Source organism: Protopterus annectens, chromosome 2.part1 (genome assembly GCF_019279795.1).
Source record: "Protopterus annectens isolate FY-2018-M chromosome 2.part1, PAN1.0, whole genome shotgun sequence".
Classification (NCBI taxonomy): Eukaryota; Metazoa; Chordata; order Ceratodontiformes; family Protopteridae; genus Protopterus; species Protopterus annectens.
In genome coordinates this window covers 1,438,975,574-1,438,998,555 of record NC_056729.1, presented here as the reverse complement: position 1 = coordinate 1,438,998,555, position 22,982 = coordinate 1,438,975,574, and the positions used below count along the sequence as shown (strand labels likewise).

Genomic DNA, 22,982 nt, shown 5'->3' with positions numbered 1-22,982 from the left:
TTCTGTTTCTATCTTCACTACTTCTAGTAAAGTTGGTTTAGACTTTGATTTCCATTTCCTAGTAATTGCTTTTTTTGCAGCCATCATAATTAGACTCAGCAAGACCTTACTATGTCTAGGCAATTCTGAGTTTGTATCATAGCTCAAAAAAAATAATTTCTATAGTCGCTCCAACTTGCTAACCCAACATCTCTGACAGACCAGTCTGCACTACATTGCATAATATCCTTGAGACAGCAAGTTCAGGACTTACTAGATCTTCCTTCTCTCCCAGCGAGGTTAATACTCAGAGAGCTGGGGTCTATATCAGCCACAATGATCCTATTTCCATTAGCAAGACTTTTTTATGTGATGTCTACAATGGACCCTGTTTTTTTCAGTGGTCCATTCTTTACTAAAAGCTGTCTATTCCAATTAAATTGACTTCAACCTGCATACATTATCTCTGTTATCTCCAATGGTGGATGCAGTCAGATGACCTGTCTCTGGGCATGCCTTTTTCTCTTCCTCCCCAGTAGCCACAGTGACCACGGATGCTTCCCAATTGGGTTGGGAGCATTACAAGAGAAAGATGGTCCAAGGCACGTGGTCACCCTCCGAGACCAAGTTGCATATCTGTATCCTTCAGATTAGAGCAGTCCTTCTAATGTTGCAAGCCTTTCAGGACATTCTCCCCTCTGGGGACTATTGCTATACATACGGACAATTATGTCAGTGGTCTGGTATCTCAACAAGCAGGGTCGAACGCGGTCCTACCAGTTAGGCAGAGAGGCCATGACAGTTTGGGAATGGGTGATCTCTTCAAGCCACTTTCTAATTGCAATGCACATTCTGGGAAAAAAACAATGCTTTGGCAGACAGACTCAGCAGGTCCATTCTGACTCCTGACGAGTGGTCCCTTGAACAGTAGCGGACAAGATTGTGAGCCATTGGGGCCAACCTTGTTTTGATCTTTTTGTCTGTCCTCTAAACAACAAATAAAACAAGTACCCTGCTCTGATCCCCCGACAGGGAAGCCATTGAGGGATGCTCTAGTGCACAGTTGGCCCCGAGGTCTCCTTTATGCTTATGCCCCTCTACCTTTGATCCCAAAATTTCTACAGAAAGCCAGTAGGTTGAAGAGTTCAGTAATCCTTATTGCCCCCTTCTGGCCTCGTCAGGTATGGTTCCCATTCCTATGGTCTTACCTCAAGTATCCCCCATGGATACTAGATCTCAAACAGGACCTCATTACTCACCTGTCAAAACACAAGCACCCCACTCTTCACACCCACAGATTGACCGTATAGTTACTCCACTTCCATTAATTGTAAAAAAGTCCAGGCTTGCCCCCCCAGTCCGGGACATAATAATGTCTTCTCAAAAGGCCTCCACTAAAAAAGTCTATAATAACAAGTGGAAGAGGTTTTTCATCTGGGCCTCAAAGGAGAATGTGGACCCTTTCTCAGCTCCTATTTTGGTCATTCCTATTTTTCTTAGTACTGTTTTTCAGTAAGGAACCTTTTTTTTACTAAAAAACTTCAATTTGGCTATGATATCTAATTTTCATATTGGAGACTGTTTTTCCTCTCTTTCTGCTTCCAGATTATGTAAAGCTTTTATGAAGGGCATTTTTCTGCTTAGACCTCCAATAAAAGACCCTTTACCTCCTTGGGATTTTACAACTGTTCTTCAAGGCCTTACCCAAAAGCCCTTTGAACCAGCTGATAGTTGTAACATGAAATTTCTCTCATGGAAGACAATTTTTCTGGTAGCCATTACTTTGGGTAAGAAAATGTCTGAACTTCAAGTCTTATCAGCCAAACCTCCTTACACCATCTTTCATAAAGACAGAGTATCTTCACAGACTAACCCTTCCTTTATGTGTAAAGTAGCAATGGAATCAAACATTAATCAATGTATTCAGTTGACAGTTTTCTTCCCTAATTTTTCTAATAAAAGAGAATATATTTTGCATCTCCTTGATGTTTGCAGACAATTATGTTTCTATCTTCACAGAACAAAGAAATACAGAAAAAATCTGTTTGCTTCCTTTTCTCCAAATCATTTAGGTCAAGCAGTTTCCAAAATTACCTCACATTTATTCCCAAAAAGTTATTGATATGCCACAACCTCAAAAAGCCCACTCCACCAGATCTATGGCTACATTATCTGCTTTTTATTCTAGGGCCTCAATCAATGAAATCTGTGCTGCAGCCACATGGTCAAAGACTCTTACCTTTGTATCACACTACAAATTGAACATTATATTCAGACGCAGGGCTTCTTTTGGCTCGACAGTGCTACTGCATATCCTTCCTTGAGGTCCTCCCAAGAGCTACATAGTTGGGGACTCTGACCCATCAGTGAGGAGGAATGAAAAGGACAACATCTAGAAGTTATGTACTTATCATAACTTGGCATCTGTGTTGTCCATTTTTATTCCTCCTCACGTCCCTCCCAACCATCCCTCAGCCTTGATTCTTTGAGAAGAGATCTAGAAGTTTTTGGAATCCATTGGTTCTAAGTTTGTGCTCCAAACATTTTTTCTTCCTCTATCCTGTTCGTTTATTCTCTGGGTTATAGGGCAGCAAACTCGATCTGTGGAGTTAGAGAAGGTATGAAACATTTTGTAAGAGGGAGAAGCTCGAGACTCAGATCTAGAAGTCTTGGAAAAGAGGCTAAGCCAGATCCAATATTGGATCTAAGCCCCATCAGTGAGGAGGAATGAAAATGGACAACACAGATGCCAAGTTATGATAAGTACATATTTTTTTAAATGTCTCGTTTCAGTTTTAGTGTTACATGCATACACAAATGTTTGGCAGGTTGATCTTTTATACAGTTGTTTTTTGTCATATCCATTTGAACCTATGTCACATTTTACAAAAGTTATTGCTATAGTGAAAACATTCAAAGAAAAAAACAAGCACATCCCCAGAACACCTCCAAAACCTATTAAGTTAATACTGACACACAAAAGTGCTTCTTCAAATATATAAGTTTAACCCTCCTAATAGGAGCAGTTATCCCAGACTTTAAATCAACAAAACATAACAGAATTTTGCATATATGTATATATATATATATATATATATATATATATATATATATATATATTGTTTGTGTGTGTATACAGTATGTGCAAAAACTAGTTTTCTTGAATTAGTTGTTGGAAGTGGCAAGTGTGTGAATGAAAATAAAAATGAATTAGTGGTTTGAGAAGACATAAGTAGCGTGAATGTATGAGGGGTCTGCGGGGTTTGCCATGTCAATAGCAGCAAGTGAATGGGCTCTGTTTTCTAACATTAGGGTGTGTGTGTTTGTTTGTATGTATGCGAGTGTTTGCAAGTTATGGTTAGAATAAGGTCTGGTGTGGAAAATTGTAACTGCAGGCTCATAGGAATGTTGGCTGCACAACGTGTTATCCACAACAGGATAATTTTTTGGCCAAAATGCTTTAGTTAATTAACTTTAATCAAAGGCAGCCAGAAACAACTGACAAAAGTAAAAAAAAATGTATAGACTGTATATACACATGTATGTATGTATGTATGTGTATATATATATATATATATATATATGTATATATATATATATATATATATATATATGTGTGTGTGTGTGTGTGTGTGTGTATATGTATATATATATATATATATATATATATATATATATATATATATATATATATATATATATATATATATATAGGGTCTATATTAAATCAGCAAACACTTAAAAAAGTAAAAGCTGATTTATCAACCCTCGTTAAGCGAAAACTGAAAACCCTGAACACTCGGAACAGTGATTTTTTTTCCAGAAGGCAATATATACCCAAACTAAGTGGGGGGGCTATGCCCCCCAAACTCCCCAGTGTGGGGGCTGTGCCCCCTACATCCCCCCCCCCAACTATATATACTAACTCCAGGGTCACACAACAGTGGGGAAAAGGACATATACCTTTTACTTGCCTTACAGTACTCTACACAGTGCTAGTACTTCACTTCAGTGAAATGAGATTTGGTGGTTTGGTGAAATAAGTTTTTAGTAATTTAAGCTTTCAGTGATGTGATCAGGGTGAATTGAAATTCAGTGGAATGAGCTTTGAATGAAACAAAGTAGACCTATATATATATATATATATATATATATATATATATATGTGTGTGTGTGTGTGTGTGTGTGTGTATTGAGCTGTAGGACTCACAGTTATTTGTCTCATGCTTCTTATAGGGAGCCTTAATTCCAGATGAATGTAATTGTCACTGTAGAAAAATAAGCAGTGCTTTTCACCAGTCTTGCTGGATTTCTCCATCCATTTTGTAAGTAGGATTAGTTAAAGCTTGCTACAAGTATTCATGTTTTACAGATATTGCTTTTGTGATACAGAGCCTAAGCATGGATTTTGTGCTGTTGAAAAACTGTTTTTTTAAGTAGATCAGAAAGTGAGGAACTCATCTTAAAACAGAGTTGGATTTCTGACCTCTAATTTCACTGCAGAAATTTAGTTATGCAAGTTTAATGCTGCTTTTTCTTCTATACAGGTCTTGTTGGTACAATCTTTTCCGTGCTGCAGTTCCTGACATCACCTCTTACGGGTGCTGCATCTGATTGTTTTGGACGAAAGCCCCTCATGTTAGCAACTATGGTATGTCAGTCACAAATAAAAAAAAAATAATAAATTGTGTCTTACAAGTACAGCACATTATGTCATATCTATGGGACCTTAAGGTTCATACTTTATTCTATTGCTTATACAAATGTGTTCTTCCGTTTTAATTAACAGGATCACAAGTAAGTGTTTAATATTTTAAGGAATCCTTCTCTTCTGAGGTTGAAGTTAAATGCTGGTTTTCCTTCAGTGATAATGCCAAAAGGTTACATTGTGTGGTTGTCACCAGTGATTCAGAGGATAGTGTGCTGCACAGTAATTTATTCACCCACGTTTTACACCCATAGAGTAAAGGGAAGAAAAGTAAATCTTGATAAATGACAGTAGAGGTAAGTGCGGTGTGAACCCTGGCTCTAGATGATAATCACTGTTGAAGTGTGCAAAATGAGAAAAGGGGGTTGTTGATGGATGGATGATATCAGAATCCATAATCAACCCACTGTCCATTACCTGTCTTATCCTGCATCCATGGAAATTCTCCCTTTACTTATCTTACTATGTTTCTTTCCTCTCTAATGTATAAGTAGAAAGTAGATTTAACTGAAATGGCATAAGTGAACATGATGTTACTAAAGGGCCTGTATTATGCTTGATGTATGAGGTAAAAAAAATAAATATATAAAAAGAGGTAGGCTGCTTTAGCAGTTTTTTTTTTACTGTACTGCATCTGTCTGTTGTAGACATTAATGACCACTGTTAACTGAACAGAAATCACATCCATATCAAAGAGTGAGCAGTATTAATATAGTTGTATCACTGTTAAGGGGTTAAATGGACTGATGGCATTTTATTTATTTATTAATTTATTTATGTGTTTATTTATTTTGCTAACTGGGTAAGTAGGCTTGTCAAACTAACCAGTACAGCCTGGATCACTTAATGATGTAAACAGGTTTACAATAGAATGAGGCATTTGTATCACAGACATGCTTTACATGTAAATAATTTGAGTCATATTACATTGATATGGTATTTAAAAACATTGTTGCTGTACGGAACAACATTTATATCCAATCTAGATGTAAAACATGCAAATAAAAGTAGTGTTGGTGTCATTTAATGGCAGAGAACTTAACATTTCTTTTTGTTTCTTTTCGTTGCAGTTTTAGTTTTGATTTAGCAGAGCTATATTTTGTCATTAACATTTTATATTAACTTAGAGCAGAAATGAATAAATGAATTTTGTTACTGGCATTTTTACATTAGTTTTGTCAGCAAAATATTAATTTAAGCAATTCAGATACTGCTTTACTTTTGACGTAAGTTATATAATAGAGTAATAGAGAAGTAAAAGGGAAGAGGGGAGAATGATAATAATAGGAGAACAAATAGTAAAGATCAAATAGTGTACCTTATTTGAGCTTTTATTCCATAAATGTGTTTGACAAGTGAAAGTATAAGAGGGTAGAGGAGGACATGTTCAAGAGGGTGCTGTCAAAAGCAGGTACAAAATGTGTTTTTTAAGTAAGAGGGCAGTGCTTTTTGTAAGTAGGTAAGAGTGGGTTGTGGCAATGTTAGATGGGATTGAGTTCCAGTAGTGATGGTGAACTTAGAAAATACGTTTTTGATGGTGGCTGATATGAAATTGTGTCTTTGTAGAATAATGGAGCTTTTTAATGAGTAAGGTGCAATAGAATATAGGACTTTGCAAGATAGTGGTGGAAAGAAATTATGATTAAGGATGTTATAAAATGCGGTGGCAAATAGATAAGTGACCTAAGAAGGGCTAATTACAGTAGAACAGTTATTGACATCAAGAAATTTACTAGGAAATTTAATTTGTTTTACTTAATGCATAATTTACCAGATAATAGTAAATCTTTGGTTAGACCTTCTACTGTTAACCCCAGGTTACACCATGCTATAAAAGTTTTTGAGGAATTATGCATTCAGGATGTTGGCAATTTATTACTTAAAAATCATGCTCACATTCGTCATAACATGACAGTAGAAGAGAGAACAGCCCTGTTTGATTTGTAGGGTTTAACTGATAGATTTAGATTCATGAAGAGTGACAAGGGTGCGAATATTGTCATCATGGGTCAAGATAAATACAAAGCTTGTATGTTAAAAATGTTGGAAAATGTTGACGAATATGAACAGATAGCTTTGCATGTGATACATCGACAATTCCGGATGATACATTCTCATTTATACGATGCTTTTATGTCAGGTGACATTACTGCTGAGTTATATGATTTTTGTGTTGTTTCAGAACCTAAGATTGGTGTGATTTTTGGTATTCCAAAAACACACAAAGATCTTAGTAATCCGCCTTTTAGGCCCATTGTTTCTTCCCCTCATTCCATCACTGAAGGGGTGGCCTTGGTCATTGATTCAGTTTTAGGGTCTTTACTTGTTGATCAGCCATCATTTATCAGGGATTTATGGCATTTTTTGAGTAAACTAAGAAGTTTTGTTGAAACCTTTCCTTTTGATCCCAATCGGCATATTATTTTTACCATGGACGTAGTGTCTTTATACACCTGTATTCCTCATGATGATGGGGTCGAAGCAGTTCGATATTTTTTGTGCAAAAAACAATGTTTTTCTGTTAACATTATTAACACTATTTGTATGTTTATTGAACTCATTTTACGCAATAACTTTTTCTTATTTGATCAAAGTTATTACAGGCAAAAAAGAGGGGTGGCCATGGGTTCTCCGGCTGCCCCTGCCTATGCTAACTTAGTTATGGCATGGTGGGAGCTTGAAGTTATGCCTTTGTTAGAACGGAAATTTAAGGTGGAATTCTTTTGTAGGTTTATTGATGACCTGATTTTCATCATAGAAGGGGGATCAGACACTGTGGACAAATTTGTTTCTGAAGTGAACTCTCTTCCAGGTTTTTTAAGATTCACTAAGGGTGATGTAGGTTTAGCTGTAAATTTCCTAGACATTCATTTTTGGTGGGATTCACTTGATTGTATATTTTACAGTAGAATCCATTGGAAAGAAATCTTTACCAATGGCTACCTACATTTTTCTAGTGGGCACCCGAGATATATGGTTAAGAACATACCTAGAGGTCAATTCATTAGAGCGTGTCGTATGACCACTAAAGATAGTCATTTAATTGAAGAGTTTCAGCTTATAATTGAGTTGTTCTCTCAAAGGGGTTATGATGCCATAATGTTAGAGAATATTGGCAAAGAAATTTTTAATAAGCGTGTTTCTAATTATCCTGCCATTCTGGCAACCCCATATAGTAGCAACAATGGTCATTTTTGTCCAAAATCCACTTCTTTAATTGACCCTAGTTTAATTTGTTCCTTTGATATGAGTTGTGACAGTTTCCATCTTAGGTCCATATTGGAGAATAACTGGAAAGTTATTCATGGTAATTTTGATATTCATCAGATTTTAGGTGATAAACCACGGTTTGTATTCCGTAATGGATTTAATGTTAAAAAAATTCTGGAGAATAACAAACATACCATCAATTTGTTTGTTTCTGATAAGAAGGGCATGCATTGTTGCCACCAGTGCACAATTTGTAGATTCATTTCGGTGGGGCCCTACATAGCTGTTTCGACAACAGATAGTACCTTAGAAGTACCTGGTTTTGTTAATTGTAATACCACCAATGTTGTCTACATTTCTCTATGTTCTGGGTGCCCTGCATTTTACATAGGAATGACCACTAGGAAACTTAGTACACGTATTAAGGAGCACTTATATGCTATAAGATCTAAGGATTGCACTAACGCCTTGTACAAGCATTCTATCAGCTGCCCTTCTTTCAAAAAGTTTTTATTTTCAGTGTTGGAAGTTTGTTCTGTTGATCCAAGGGGAGGGGATTTTAAATGTTATCTGGAACAACAGGAAGCCATTTGGCAAATTAAATTAAAATCAGATAAAGCACCAGGTTTAAATGAATATATTAATCTTAAATGTTTTTTAAAACATCGTAAACTATGTATTAATAATAAACAGAAAGTGGCTTCATTTTTTAATTGATTTACATCTTGATTTTTATTAGTTTCTGCTACTTAAATGATATGTTGATTGATTAATTAGACAATTGTTTAATTATTATGTGTATTTAAAGATGAGGGTTTTGCTTTGTATTTATTCTGAGGAAGTCGTTGATGAAAGCGGACAAATAAATTTATGGTACGCTATTTGTTTGGAGTTGGTTGTTTTCCATCTACGTGATTCTACCTCTCTGTGGATTTTTGTTTTCCTTGACCTAAGAAGGTACTGACAGTGTATTGGTTGAGTTTAGCATCTGACAGTTGTATCTTCTTTGGTTGTCAAGAATTATAAATCTGCCAAAGTTTGTTTTGTGCAGTTGAAGTAGAGCTGTTGTATGGAGATTACTTAAGATAATTTAGGGGCATAATTTATTTTCTTTTTGGCAGTAAGTTGCCTTTTACTATGGCCTTTCTGGAGTCTATCTTCAGATGACTGGTATATTTGTAAATATACTTTGGATTTGTGAGAACCTTTGAGATTGCTGTTTCCATGTGATGCAAGATTTTTAGGTTTCGGTCAAGTTGAGTACCCAAATATTTATAGGATGGCTTTGTCAGGATTGGGGTGCCCCAGTGGGTCTTTTTTAACACCTTTATTGGGTTATCACTTAAGACATAGGCAGACATGCATTTATATAAAAGAAAACAAACCATATTAACACATTCCTAGTTACAAACATTTTTACATAACTGTTGTCAATCCAGCATTACATAAATGAATTGCTCAATTCCTGCCTTCCCTTAAATCTCACTTCTCCTCCTCTAAAACATTATTCTGCATGTAATGCTCCCACAATTTCCATTTATTTCTATGTAATTTGCTCCTACCTTTTTCTACAGATCCCACTTCTAGTTATTTAATTTGTTTTAACATTTTCAGTACTTCAGGTATAGTTGATTAGACTTTGATTTCTATTTTTTAGTAATTGCTTGTTTGGCAGCCACCGGAATTAAACTTAAAAATGCCTTACTATGTCTAGGCGATTCATATCTTGTATCTCAGCCAAAAAAAAAAAAATAATTTCTTTATTTACATCTATTTGCTTACTTAATATTTTTGACAGAATACTCTGTAAGAATTTTTGAAGTCTGCCAACTCATTACACTCTCAAAACATATGTTCTTAGTTACTTCTTATTTCTCCAACTCACCTTCAATATTTGCCATCTGCCTGAGGAAAAATACCTTGGAATCTACTTGGGATATAAAAATACCTATGTAAACACTTCCGAGCTAAAATCCTAAATCATCTAGAATTTGTTGAGAATCTAATGGGAGAACCTCCTGCTGTGAGGCAACAATGCTACAGCTGCACCTCCGCGGTTTCGATTCTCGGCTGGAGCACCTTCTGTGTGGAGTCTGCATGTCCTCCCCGTGGTCGAGTTGCGCTCGAAAGACATGCATAAATGGGCATGCCTTCGTTGAAGATTGGGTGTCGAGCTGGCACCTCAGCACCGTAAAAATCTACTGTCAATCATTAGCAGACCGGAGTTCCGCTGTGGTGACCCCTAACCGGGAAAAGCTGAAAGAAGAAGATCTAGAATTTGTTGAATACATGGGAACCATACATATTTTCTACCATTATTTCCTTGTGAATCACTTATCCAGTCTCTTTCCCCAATCTTTTCTAACCTCCTCTTATTGATTCCTATAGTTATTGTGCAATATTTATATACCATATTAATTATCAATTTTTAACAGCAGTTTCTGTTGTGTATTCATCTAAAAACTGTAACACCACAGGTCTTTCACTTAGGATTGCCCTATTCCTTTTTGTTTGCCTGTACTCTGCTGTCAGTCCATGGTAGGGAGGACAGTCTCTAGCCTATATTCAAATGTCATCTTGTCCTTTTCCCATTATATTACCTTTCCCTCTCTGGTTATTCGCTCCCAATACCTTGGTTTCTTTGCCATTTTCTCCTATATATCCCAGCCCTGTCTTGCCTATTTTCTGTACCCCTAATTGCAGTCATCCCTATCAGCAAAATCTCTTTTCTCCATTCTCCTGTTGGCTTAGATTTTAGAGTACTTTCTGCTACTTTATGAATCCTTGTGGGTCTTTTAGCTGTAGGTTGGAAATGTTATCTAGACATTTTAGAGTACTACATATCTTAGCATTTCTTTGCTTGAGATGACTGTTAGTCTTTTGTCTTTTGTTGTGGAATCACTGGCATAATAAAATAAGTTGTTCCTGCTTTTAGTTCAGAAGTAGAGTTACTTGATTCTAAAAGAATCAGATAATCTACATAAAGAACCTCTTTTTAACTTAGGATAGGATAGATACCTGGGAAATAAGTGGATAAAAAGATAGGAAAGAATAGGGCTTAAAATTAAATGATGATGTACTGTGATGGAAAGGGAGGCAGTATTTGACAGGATCCTAAAATGCTTAACTCTAATTTGTCTTTTGGATAGATAATCTTGGAACCAGTTAGAAATTGTGTGACAAAAAATATGTTAAGTTTATTCATTAATAAATCATGGTCTTCTTGGTCAGAGATCCATCATAGGTCAACTAGGACAACATTGTTAAGTTGACCTGTGTCCATGTTGTTATAGCTATATCCAGTGACTGTTAAGTATAACAATTGTTATATTGAAGATGGGTAGGAAGCTGTGTTGAGAGGAAGAAAGCATTCCATTAAACTGTAGGCATGATGGAAGTTGAGAGTATAAGAGTTTCTCCAGTATTTCATTTAAAAGAGGTAATTTAAAAATGGATCTGGAGTAGTCGGGTTCGTTAGGTTTAGCTATTTTTGGAGAGGGGAATGGATTATAGAATTTTTCTACAGAGAAAAGAACTGATCTGGTTTCAGTGAAAGATTAAAAATAAAGGGTAGTTAGGGTGGCCCTGTAGCGCAGAGGATAAAGCCCTTGCTGCTCCTGAGGCCCGTGTTCAGTTAGCATCACAGTCACTGGAAGGGCTGCACCGATAGGAAGGAGAGTACTGGGGGAGGGAGGCATCCTTGGCACACTGCGGTAAGCAGTATTAAAAACCTGGTGAGCACTATGCAGCATAAACCATGAGGTCTTGGTCAAGAGCTTGCCCATGAGCAGAAGTATGCATGCAGTTCCTGAAGGTAGTGATTGCATATCCTGCAAGGCTGCCGCATGTTGGCAGGAGTTAGGGCATAATCCTTTGCAGCAGCATCAGCATTTTTGATCTCCTTCCTCACTGATCCCAGATGTATGTTGGGTTGAGGCTAAGATGGGTGCAGTAAACCCACTAAATGAGGAGGAGGAGCTGGTAGCTGTGGAGAGGGAAAAAAATGGGAAAAAAGGTTAGTTGAATGGCTTTATGTGGAACAGCTTTTCTTAGGGTTAGGAATATTTGGCGGTGTTTGTTTACATCAGTTGGTAGCTTTGTTAGTTGCTTGAGTACTTAGTTTTCCAAGACTGTGTTTTAATGAAAATCACTGAAGAAGAGTGAACTCAAGAGTAGGTAATGGCTTCTCTACCAGTTTAATTTCTATAAGTCTTTTGGGCTTCTGATACCATGATGGGAATGGACCCCATTCCTAAGTCAAAGTATGATTACAGGTCAGGAAGTTAATATTATTTCAGTGTTTGATTTTAGCCAAAAGTGCTCTTCACAGCACCAGCAATGGCCCAAAATCAACTCCTTCTGTAATTCATATGGAGTTAAATATATCAGCAGACATTTGTGCAGTCACAGAGACTTGGTTCAAGACTGTGAAATGCATCCCAGCCATACCAGATTACACCTCCTTCTACACGTTCAGACCACAAACTGAAGACAAGAAAACTAAAGGAGGTGGTGTATCAATTTTCATCAAGGATAAATACACCTCCAGATTAGTCAAACAGTATGACACCCTAGAGATACTTCAGGTGCAATTAACTGTTAGTAGGACACTTATTCAAGTTATTGCCAGCTACAGAACCCCCTTCATGAATCAGGACACCCACTCTGCCTATTTTGATCAACTTGAGCCTATCAAGATACATCCTAACACCATAGTTTTGGGTGACTTTAACTACCCTAAGCATTGACTGGGTGAATTACTCATGCTCAAACTCACCTGCCCAAGGGTTCCTTGACTTTGTCAAATCCAGTGCCCTAGACCAGCTGGTTGACACCCCCAGTAGGGGTGCTAAAATCCTGGACCTGATGCTTACAAATATGGGGAGACCACTGTAGCTCCCCCACTGTGAGTTCATCCCTGGTGAGATCTGATCACAAATCAGTCTCATATGAGGTAACTATCACACCTGACCCTTCCCTAGCAGCAAGTAGCCTACAAAAAACTTCTCCAAAGCAGATTATAACCTCTTACGGGATGGTATAAATAGCATTGCACCTCTCCGTGTAGACAGAACTGGTAACTCTGCTGAGCTCTACACCAGTGCCCTCTACAAGCACCTGTATAACTACATTGACTCAATAGTACCTGTTAGGACCAAAACAAGCTCTTCAAGGAAAAACAAACCTACCTGGTGGACAGCCACCATCAACAGGTTGTACAATAAAAAGAAGAAACTGCTGTCCAAGAGTAAGAAGGAGCGGGCTGTAAAATGGAGACACTTCCTGCTCAGCTTAAATAAGCAAATAAGACTTCTTGTGAAGTCCTCCAAGGCAAACTACTTCCACAGGGATTGGTCCTGGGGCCTGTACTGTTTGGAATCTATTTCTCCCAAATACAAGCTAAAACTAAGGGACTATGCCTGACAAAGTTTGCTGACAACTGCAGACTGGGTGCGGTCGTAGGATTTCCAAACTATGCCAACATCCTTCAACAAGGTCTTACGTAAACAAATGATTGGTGCCAAAGTCATGGCCTCAACTCAATGCAAAAAAATGTATTATCATCCCTTGTGGCAAGAGCGATGTTCCTGCAAACTACCACATTAATGGCAATACCCTAAGTATGCACTCAGTGGTGAGAGATCTGGGCAGTCAGGTTGACAGCAACCTTGCCTTTAATCACCATGTCTCCAGAGTGGTAAGAAGGGAATTCTGTATGGCTCACCTCATAAGTAAGGGCATTGCCTTGAGAAAAAGTGAAGTTACCACCTCCCTGTACTCTTCACTCATTAGGCCAATAATTGAGTACAACGCCCCTTTTGGCATGTACCTTTCAAAGCACCTGCAGCAATTGGAGAGACCACAATGGTTCCTCATAAAGAAAATTCAAGGTCTTCAGAAGCTATCCTGTGTGGATCAGGTGAAATCATTGTCACTTTATTCTGTTTCATACAGACTGCTCAGAGGTGATCTATGCCTTGCATATAAGGTGATCGCTGACTCCGCTTTATTGGAAATGCTGCATATCCGCAAGTTAGATGGTATATGGGTTATTTGCTCTAAAGACCTAAACCTGGCATGTGACATTAATAGAATCCGCTGGAGGGATAAATTTGTCTCCCAGAGGTTACCATGCCTTTGGAATAGACTCCAACTTCACATCAAACAGAGCACCTTATTGGCCCTTTTCAAACACAGTCTGGATGATTGGATGGGTAACCATAAAATCACCCCTGAGGTTCCATCTGTATCCCTCTTATACAGGGGCAATAGGTGCTGATCATGGTAACAAGGGTAAAATTTGGCTTGGCTTGTAAGGGTTTCTGAGGCCATTAACCTAGTAACTTCGTATGATTTTGTATATCTAAATATGACTGTAAATTCTTTTTTTTTATGAGACCCATTGCTCCTACTACTTTTGGAACTGTATGGGTATCCTTCTTCCACATTGCCTTTGTTTCTTCTTGCATATCCTGGTATTTTATGACTTTGTGTCTGTATGTAAGACACTGTAATCACTGGGGTGTAGCATTTTTAGTGATCAGTGCTACTTATGCCTTCTTTTCATGGACTACTATATCTGGTTTTCTTGCATGTATTTTTTAACTGTTGGTAATGATTGATCCCATGTGATATAAACTTCATTATTTTCTGTAATACTTTGTACTTCATGTTTCTAACGCTTCTCATCTACTTCAGTATTGTAATGTTTGTATAAGCCACAGTGCAACAATCTTGCCACATTATTATGCCTTTCAGTATACTGGCTTCACACCCAGCAACAAGATGTGTGACTGTTTCCAATTCTGTTTACAAACCCTGCTGTTTGTAATCTGTTTCTTACCCTGCTGTGTGTAATCTGTTCCTGACAAGTTCAATTGACTTTGTAAACCAATGTGCACTTAGTCCACTATCCTGGGTTGCCAATATTAACCTTTTGTCTCTCCTTAACCATTCCTGTGACAGATCCTTGTCAGCATGAGGTTGTTCCAGAAGTTTTCTGTACTTCAAACTGTATTTATAATTTTGATATGTTTCCTGCTGTCTCATCTGATCCTTCTCCTTATACTGTTTCTTTTTTTTTTGTCGCATTCAGTTGCTGCCTGATTTTTGTCTACTTCTGGTTTGAATTCCATTCCCACTTGGCACCTACATGCTTCTGCTGAACTAAGCAAGGAAGACATCTTACACTTGTTCTCCACATGTTTTAAAACTTTCATTATATTTGGATCTTGTGAGCTCAGTAGATATGTATGCAGTCCAACGATTGCAGATTTGTACATGTAATCAATTTCAAACAGGCCCATACCTCCTTCAGAATGGGGAATATATAATCTTGGTATACACTGGTTGTGTAAATCATTTGATAAGTATGAGCAGTTTTTCTTGTTTTCCTGTCCAACTAATCCAACACCCTTTGTGGCCAACCAGTCACCCCAAAACTAGCTAGAAATGGAAGAGCAAATTGGTTTATAGCTTGGACTTGGTTCTTAGATGTCAAGACCATTTTTAGTATTAATTTTAATCTTCTAGAATATTCTTTACTGAATTTTGTTTGCAATTGTTCATGTTTTATTGTTGATCCTTCAGCAGTTCCCAGATATTTATACACTCCCTCCTGCACAAGTTCTTTTATATCACATTCCAGTTCCAGACTGGTATTTCCATGGTGCTGCATAACCTGTTTTAAAGGTTGCTTTTGCACCTTTAACAAGACCAAATGACATTCTTATATCATCTGAGAAAGATGTTCATCGTGTTACCCTGCTGCAGTCATCACACTTGGGTTATCCTGCCGTCAGGCGGTCCCGCAGTCGGCCAGAATTCCAAAGTCTTGGTCCGGCGTTGGTTGCTGTCACTTCTTCCCTGACGTCAGAGTGCCAGGGGTATATCAGAGGCATCCGACGCCATTTTTTTCAGTCTTTCTTGCCGTGCGGTGCCTGAAGCAGAAGCAGTTCGCAAGTGCTGGTCGGCCGACACCTGAGATTTTCGAATCGAGTTTCAGTCTGAAGTCTTCAAAGTTAAGTACCTCATTGGGGAACCTTTTCTTGCCTCAGTCCGATGTCAGAAAAAGTTAACAATTGCATTTCTTGTGGGAAGCAAATACCTCATAAGGATTTTCATTCTTTTTGTATACCTTGCCTAGGCCCAGACCACGACGTCACTGGTTGTCAGTTTTGTGCTAGGTTCAATAAGCGAACTATAAAGCGTCGCTTTGATTTTGCACGACACTACTTCGTTAGAAAATTTAATTACACTATGCCGTCGGAGCAACCGACTACCGGCGTGCATAAAAAACGCAAGGATAGGGACAGGCAGCCTAGATCCAAGCCAGACTCCGAGGCCTCGGGTAGCCCGGTCGCCAGTTCTCCAGTTTTCAGTGAGGTGCCTACGCAGCCCCTGGCTACCACTGAATTGGATCCCCAGGCCGCATCAGATCCCCCAGCAGAGATTTCTAGGCCGACGCAGCCTTTTTCCTTAGGCCCAACCAACGACATCGCAGTAGGGGAAGCCGGTGCTGCAGAAACACTTTCGGTTTCTGAAGGTGTCTTCAGACCGACTACCCTCACCATAAACTCTTATGCTAAGCTTAAGACTCCTCTAAAACCAAAAAAGCCTGCACTTCAGTCTCCAGGTCAAGGCCCCATGCCTAAGAAACAGATGCTTAAAATGGCTGAAGATTTGATTTCTTTGATCAGGGGTTCCCACCCCCCCCCCAACAAAAGGCCTAGACAAGAGGAGGATTACGCCTCCTCTGATCAGGTGTCTGTTTCCTCAGGCTCCTCTGAGGAACAGGATTACTCCTTTCCCCCTTATGAAGATTCTGATTCTGAAGACTCAATTCCCTCAGCTTCTCCCCCTGAAGACTACTCCTTTGGGGAAACCTTACACACCATGAGGGAACATTTCCACTGGGGGGGGTCAGGACTACTCTGACTCAAAGAAAAGGCTCCGGGAGTTTCTTTTACTTCCCCAGCACAGATCTCTTGCTATCCCCCCTGTTTTGGACATAGTAGATGATGTTTTCGTAGAATCTAGTTTAAATCCAGATTCTCTGCCTCCTGCTCCAGCCAAATCAGATAGATACTATAGAGTGCCTGACTCTCACAAATTCTTTTACAAAAGCCCTGCTGCTGATCCAGAGACAATCTCCCAGGGTCCCAAAGGGGCTAAGGCTTCTATGGTTAAAAATCCTGTACCTTCGGAAAGGGACTCCAGAGCACTAGACAGGTGGGGGAAGAAGGTTTACACCTCTACTACTTTAGCTATGAGAGCACTAAATTGTCAATTTCACATGCTTAAATACCAGCAGTTCCTTATGTCTCAAATAAAACAGAAGATGGGCACACTCCCTCAACAGTCTGAACTCAAGGAAATGCAAGACCTGTTGCATGCAGCTGAACAGGTGGGCAAACATACTTTACAATGTGGTTTTGATGCCTTGGAAGCTTCCTCCAGAGCAGCTGTTACTGGGTCTGTTATACGTAGGCATGCTGGGTTAAAGGAACAATCTCTGCCTGATCATGTTAAAGCAAAGTTACTGGATGCGCCCTTACAGCAGGATGTTTTATTTGGGATTAAAGCAGAGGAGGTTTTAAAGAAAATGGAGTATAAGGCAAAATCTATGCAGATGGTCAAAGATTTCTTACAGGTACAGCCCCCACGCTTCAGCAGAAATTGGCCAACAAAAAATTGGTCCTTTCCAGCTTCTGACAGGCCACAGAGGGTTAAATACAGGCGCCCAAGGGGCAGAGGACAAGCACAAATCCCTTACAAACCTCGCCAATGGGGCACTACAACACAGAAAGGAGAAGAAGACAGGTCCCAAACCACTAGAAGGCAAACACAATGACTTAAACATCAAACTGCCAAGCAAAACCCTCTTGGCAGCTCCCTTGGGAGGAAAATTAACACTTTTTGCAGACAACTGGCGCATCGTCACAAAGGACAAATGGATCCTAGACATTATCTCACATGGATACAGATTCCATTTCCACACCTTGCCAAGGATAAAAGGAATGCCAAACCTGCCACAAAATCAATGGGCAGAGGCACAAAAACAAATTACAGCTCTCATGGACATGAAAGCCATCCAACTGGTACCTACACAGGAGCAAGGCCAAGGATTTTACTCAAGGCTCTTTCTAGTCCCCAGAAAAGACAATGCTTGGAGACCCATTCTGGACCTTTCAGTTTTAAACACTTTCTTGCAAGTACCCATATTCAAGATGCTAACACTACAGCAGCTTCTTCCCATGTTGGGCAAGAAAGCTTGGCTAGTAACGTTGGACCTCAAGGAGGCATACCTACATGTCCCTATCAAACAAAATTGCAGAAGATACCTCCGTTTCATTGCAGGTTCAACCCATTACCAATTCTCTGCACTGCCCTTTGGCTTATCTACTGCGCCCAGGGTCTTTACAAAATGCCTGGCACCAGTAATTGCATACTGCAGACAGAGGGGAATTCAAATATACCCATACCTGGACGACTGTCTCATACAAGCAGAAAGCAAGGACATTCTCTTACAACACCTGGCTTTTGTAAGACATCTTCTAAGTTGCCTAGGGTACACAGTAAATGAACAAAAATCAAAACGAGTGCCTTCACAAACTATGACATTCCTGGGTGCCAGCTTGAATACAATGGCCCAGATGGCTTATCTGACGCCAGACAAACAACTACAATTAACTCAATACTTCAGAACAATGGCAACAAAGACCCAACTCCCTGCAAGAAAAATTCTGCAGGCCTTGGGCTTCATGGCTTCTTGCATACTACTAATACCATTTGCAAAACTGCATATGAGGAAATTACAATGGTACCTAAAAAGCGTATGGACTCAACACAGTCACAGCTTGGAAACTATGATAACTCTCATTCCCTGCCTACAACAGGAGTTTCTATGGTGGTCACAGGCTTGTCACCTCAACAAGGGTCAGCCTTTCATTCTACCCCCAGCCAGGCAAACTATGACCAACAGATGCATCAGACTATGCCTGGGGGGCACACATGGCAGGACAGTGCGTTCAAGGCTTATGGACAGCAGATCAAAGGAATCTGCACATCAATCAAAAAGAAATGCTAGCTGTACAAAATGCTCTGACAGCCTTCAAGGACCTCTTGCATCCAGGACAGCTTATCATAAGGACAGACAACACCACAGTAATGTGGTACATAAACAAACAAGGGGGCACACACTCCTACCCTCTATGCAGGCAAGCAATGACCTTGTGGAACACAGCACTGGCTTACCAAGTTCAATTACAAGCTCAATTCCTGCCAGGAAAAAAGAACATATTGGCAGACGACCTAAGCAGAAACATCATGGATCCCCACGAATGGAAACTGGATCACAAGTATTCGCAATTATAACTCAAAAGTGGGGGCTCCCAGACATAGACCTGTTTGCAAGCCCTCAAAACTGTCAGCTAACAAAGTTTTGCACAAGGACTTTCCACCAACAAGCTTGGAAAGTGGACGCACTATCATTCAGTTGGAAAATGCTAACAGTATATGCCTTTCCTCCACTACCCCTTCTCACAAAGGTGCTACTGAAAGTCAGGATGGAGAGACCCCGAATGATACTCATTGCTCCAGACTGGCCACGCCAGCACTGGTACCCACTATTAAAGAATATGGCCCATGGCCCACCATGGATTCTACCACAAATTACCCACCTGCTCACACAGCAAGACAATCAGATTCTACACAGCCAGCTCAAAACCGTAAACTTGGCTGCATGGCAAATCACCTAGGCAACCAGCCAGCTCCTCTTTCACAAGCTGTTATGGAAGTTATTCTGGAGGCCAGGAGGCCCAGCACCAGGAAAGCCTACTCAGAGAAATGGAAAAGGTTTTGCACCTGGAACCAAGCTAAAGGCCAAAATACCCTTCAGCCTGACATACCTCAGATTCTACAATATCTAACTGAGATGTTACACAAAGGGGTTTCTTTTTCATCTATTAAAATCCACACCTCAGCTATTTCTGCTCACTACAACACGGATCCTCCCTTATTTTAACATCCACTCTTAAGGCAGTTTCTCAGAGGGGCCAAGAACATTAGGCCTCCCAGGAGAGCACCAACACCTACTTGGGACCTCAACTTTGTTGTGGAAAAACCCACACTACCTCCTTTTGAACCAGCTTTCTCAGCTGACCTAAAGTTTATATCATGGAAGACTGCCCTGCTGCTAGCAATCACTTCAGCTAGAAGAGTTTCAGAGCTTCAGGTACTAATGGCAGTAGAGCCTTTCCTCATTTTTCATCAAGACAGGGTTTCTCTACGAACTAACCCCTCTTTTATGCCTAAGGTGGTATCCAGTGTGGCCCTAAATCAAACCATCCATTTACCCACCTTCTTTCCAAATCCACAGAACAAAGGAGAAAGACTCCTGCATTCCTTGGACATTCACAGACAGCTACGTTACTACTTGTATAAAACTAAGGTTTTCAGAAAATCTGACCAGCTTCTTGTATCCTATGCTACAGCATCACAAGGAAAGGCTATCTCAAAACAAACCATTTCCAAATGGATAGGACATTGCATACGTTTTTGCTACACCCACCATGGAAAACCAGTTCCTACTACCATAAGGCCCCACTCTATCAGGGCAGTAGCTACATCTACAGCCTTCCTCAGGGGAGTACCAACCAAAGATATTCTGGAAGCTGCAACTTGGAGTTCAGTACACACCTTCACCAAACATTATCACTTACCACTTTACTCTAAGACCAGGGCGGGCTTCGCCACTGCAGTTTTGCAAGGCCTTCTAGCCCCCTCTAACCCTGTTTGACTCCTCCGCCCATCCTTAGCTTTGGGATTCTACCCAAGTGTGATGACTGCAGCAGGGTAACACGATGAACATAGTACAGTTTTGTACCTACCATAAATGTATATGTTCGAGTGTATACCCTGCTGGAGTCCAGGTTGCCCTCCCTTCATCCCCTCTAAAAGCAGCTGAACTTATCTCTATTCCATACAACCTCTGTGGTGTATTTGCTTGTGCCTAAGGGTTTTGTTTTACTTTTTTCAAGATAGCTCTCTCTCTGTCTCTATATATATATATATATATATATATATATATTTTTTTTTTTTTTTTTGCCTACCTATTAGGGGCACCTGACATCTGGGGCAAGAAAAAACTGAAGAAAATGGCATTAGATGCCTCTGATATACCCCTGGCGCTCTGACGTCAGGGAAGAAGCGACAGCAACTGACGCCGGACCAAGACTTTGGAATTCTGGCCGACTGCGGGACCGCCTGACGGCAGGATAACCCAAGTGTGATGACTGCAGCAGGGTATACACTCGAACATCTACATTTATGGTAGATACAAAACTGTACTTTTTGACCACTTGTAGTTGTGCTTTCAGTTTTAAATCATCCACAAAAAGAAGATGAGAAGTCTTTACACTCTGTTGTTTTCTGGGAGCCAAGTTGTAACCATGACCTAATCTGTTAAGTACACAGCTTAATGTGATAAGAGCAAGACAAAGGAACAGCAGTGACAGTGAGTCACTTGAATATACCTCTTTGAATTGTTATTCCTGGGATAATAATAATTTGCCCTTTATTGTGGCTTAGCTGTAGAGTAGTTTGCCACTGTTTCATGGTCATTGTAATGTGTAATGTAGGGTGTGTCTTATACATCTGTAAGCACTCCTGTGTCCATGAATGTGGGATGCTGTTAAATGCTTTTTTGTAGGCTGTCCATGCCATATTTAGATTCTTCCTCTTTTTGCAATTCTCCATTATGATTTCATTTAACAACAAATGATCATTTATTCCATATGACTTTCTTTTATTACCCTTTTGTTCTTTTATCGTGATGACTGTAAGCTCTATTGGCATCACTTTCAGAATATAGTTTATACATTGTCAGAAGGTAAGTCATTGGCCTGTAGATTTTAGTATAGCCTGTAAGTTCACTCTTAAGGAGGAGTATTTAACCAGGTTGATGTTTGATTGAGATACACATATAAATAGTTCTTACTAAAGGCTAAGTCTTTGTGTAAAGATTTTAATACTTTTTGTAAGATGTTAAGTACTGCATCTGGGCCTGGGATTTTCGCTTTTCTTAATTTTGTTTCAACTTCTGTGGCTATTGCTTCATCCCATTTCATATCCTGCACATTTAAACTTCGTACTGTTTCTTTTACTTATATCCATTCAGCATCTTTATGTTCCACAGAATCTTTATAGATGTTTCTCCAAAATGTATCTTATTTCTTCTTTTCTAGTGGTATTTCTATTCTTTAAGCCTTATTTCCTAATTCTCTATAAATCTTTTAAGTCATCAATGAATTGCTTATTTTGTACTTTTCCTTTATATGTATCTGCATGTCTTCTAAATTTTTCTGCCTGTGCTGAAATTTTAGTTTATTTGCAATACTGTACGATAGATCTTGGTCTGTTCTGATACTGTGCATTGCTTTTATTACGTCTATCTTTCTAAGTATTTTTGTTGACCTCTTCCCTCTTCAGTACTCTTTTAACAGTGACACTTCTTGTCTTAATTGATTTATAGTTTTCTTTATCCAGTACTTCCAAGATGGCATTTGATTTCTTCATATTGCCCCATGGTTTTTGGTAAGACTGTCTGCTGCACAGTAATGTGTCTTTTTTACTTCTGTTGTATCACATGAATTTCTTTGAATAGTCTTGATTACTGTGTTTTTTTTGTTTATCAAACTTCTAACATTTTGGGTCTTAATGACTTTCTGTAATCTCTTTCATTGATATTAATATGTTTATTCGGGCCTATGTTATATATTCGAACTTTCAAAATGTCGAATACATATGTTAGATAACATATGGTCGAAATTTGAAAGTTCGAATATGTAATTAAAAAAAAAAAAAAAGAAAAACATACCTTAATGATGCAAGCAGGGGGGCAAGCCCCCAGGCACATCCCACACCCCCCCCCTACTTAAATATACCAACTCCGAGACTGCACTTCAGTGCAGAAAAGGGAAATTCTTCCATTCTGCACCGTACAGCGCCGTTAAAGTCAACCTTCGATCACTTGAAATGTCGATCATATGGTGTCGACTATATGACGTTCGACATTTCAAGCGTT

At 39.3% G+C, this 22,982-nt stretch overlaps 1 protein-coding gene across 1 annotated transcript in view; it reads left to right on the top strand.

The window, feature by feature from the left end:
• MFSD10 (major facilitator superfamily domain containing 10) overlaps positions 1–22,982 on the top strand; it is a 1,679,282-nt gene that overhangs the window by 504,264 nt on the left and 1,152,036 nt on the right. Inside the window, exon 4 of the mRNA XM_044062919.1 lies at positions 4,527–4,630. Coding sequence (XP_043918854.1) covers positions 4,527–4,630 — 104 coding nt within the window. The remainder of the gene's footprint in view (positions 1–4,526; positions 4,631–22,982) is intronic.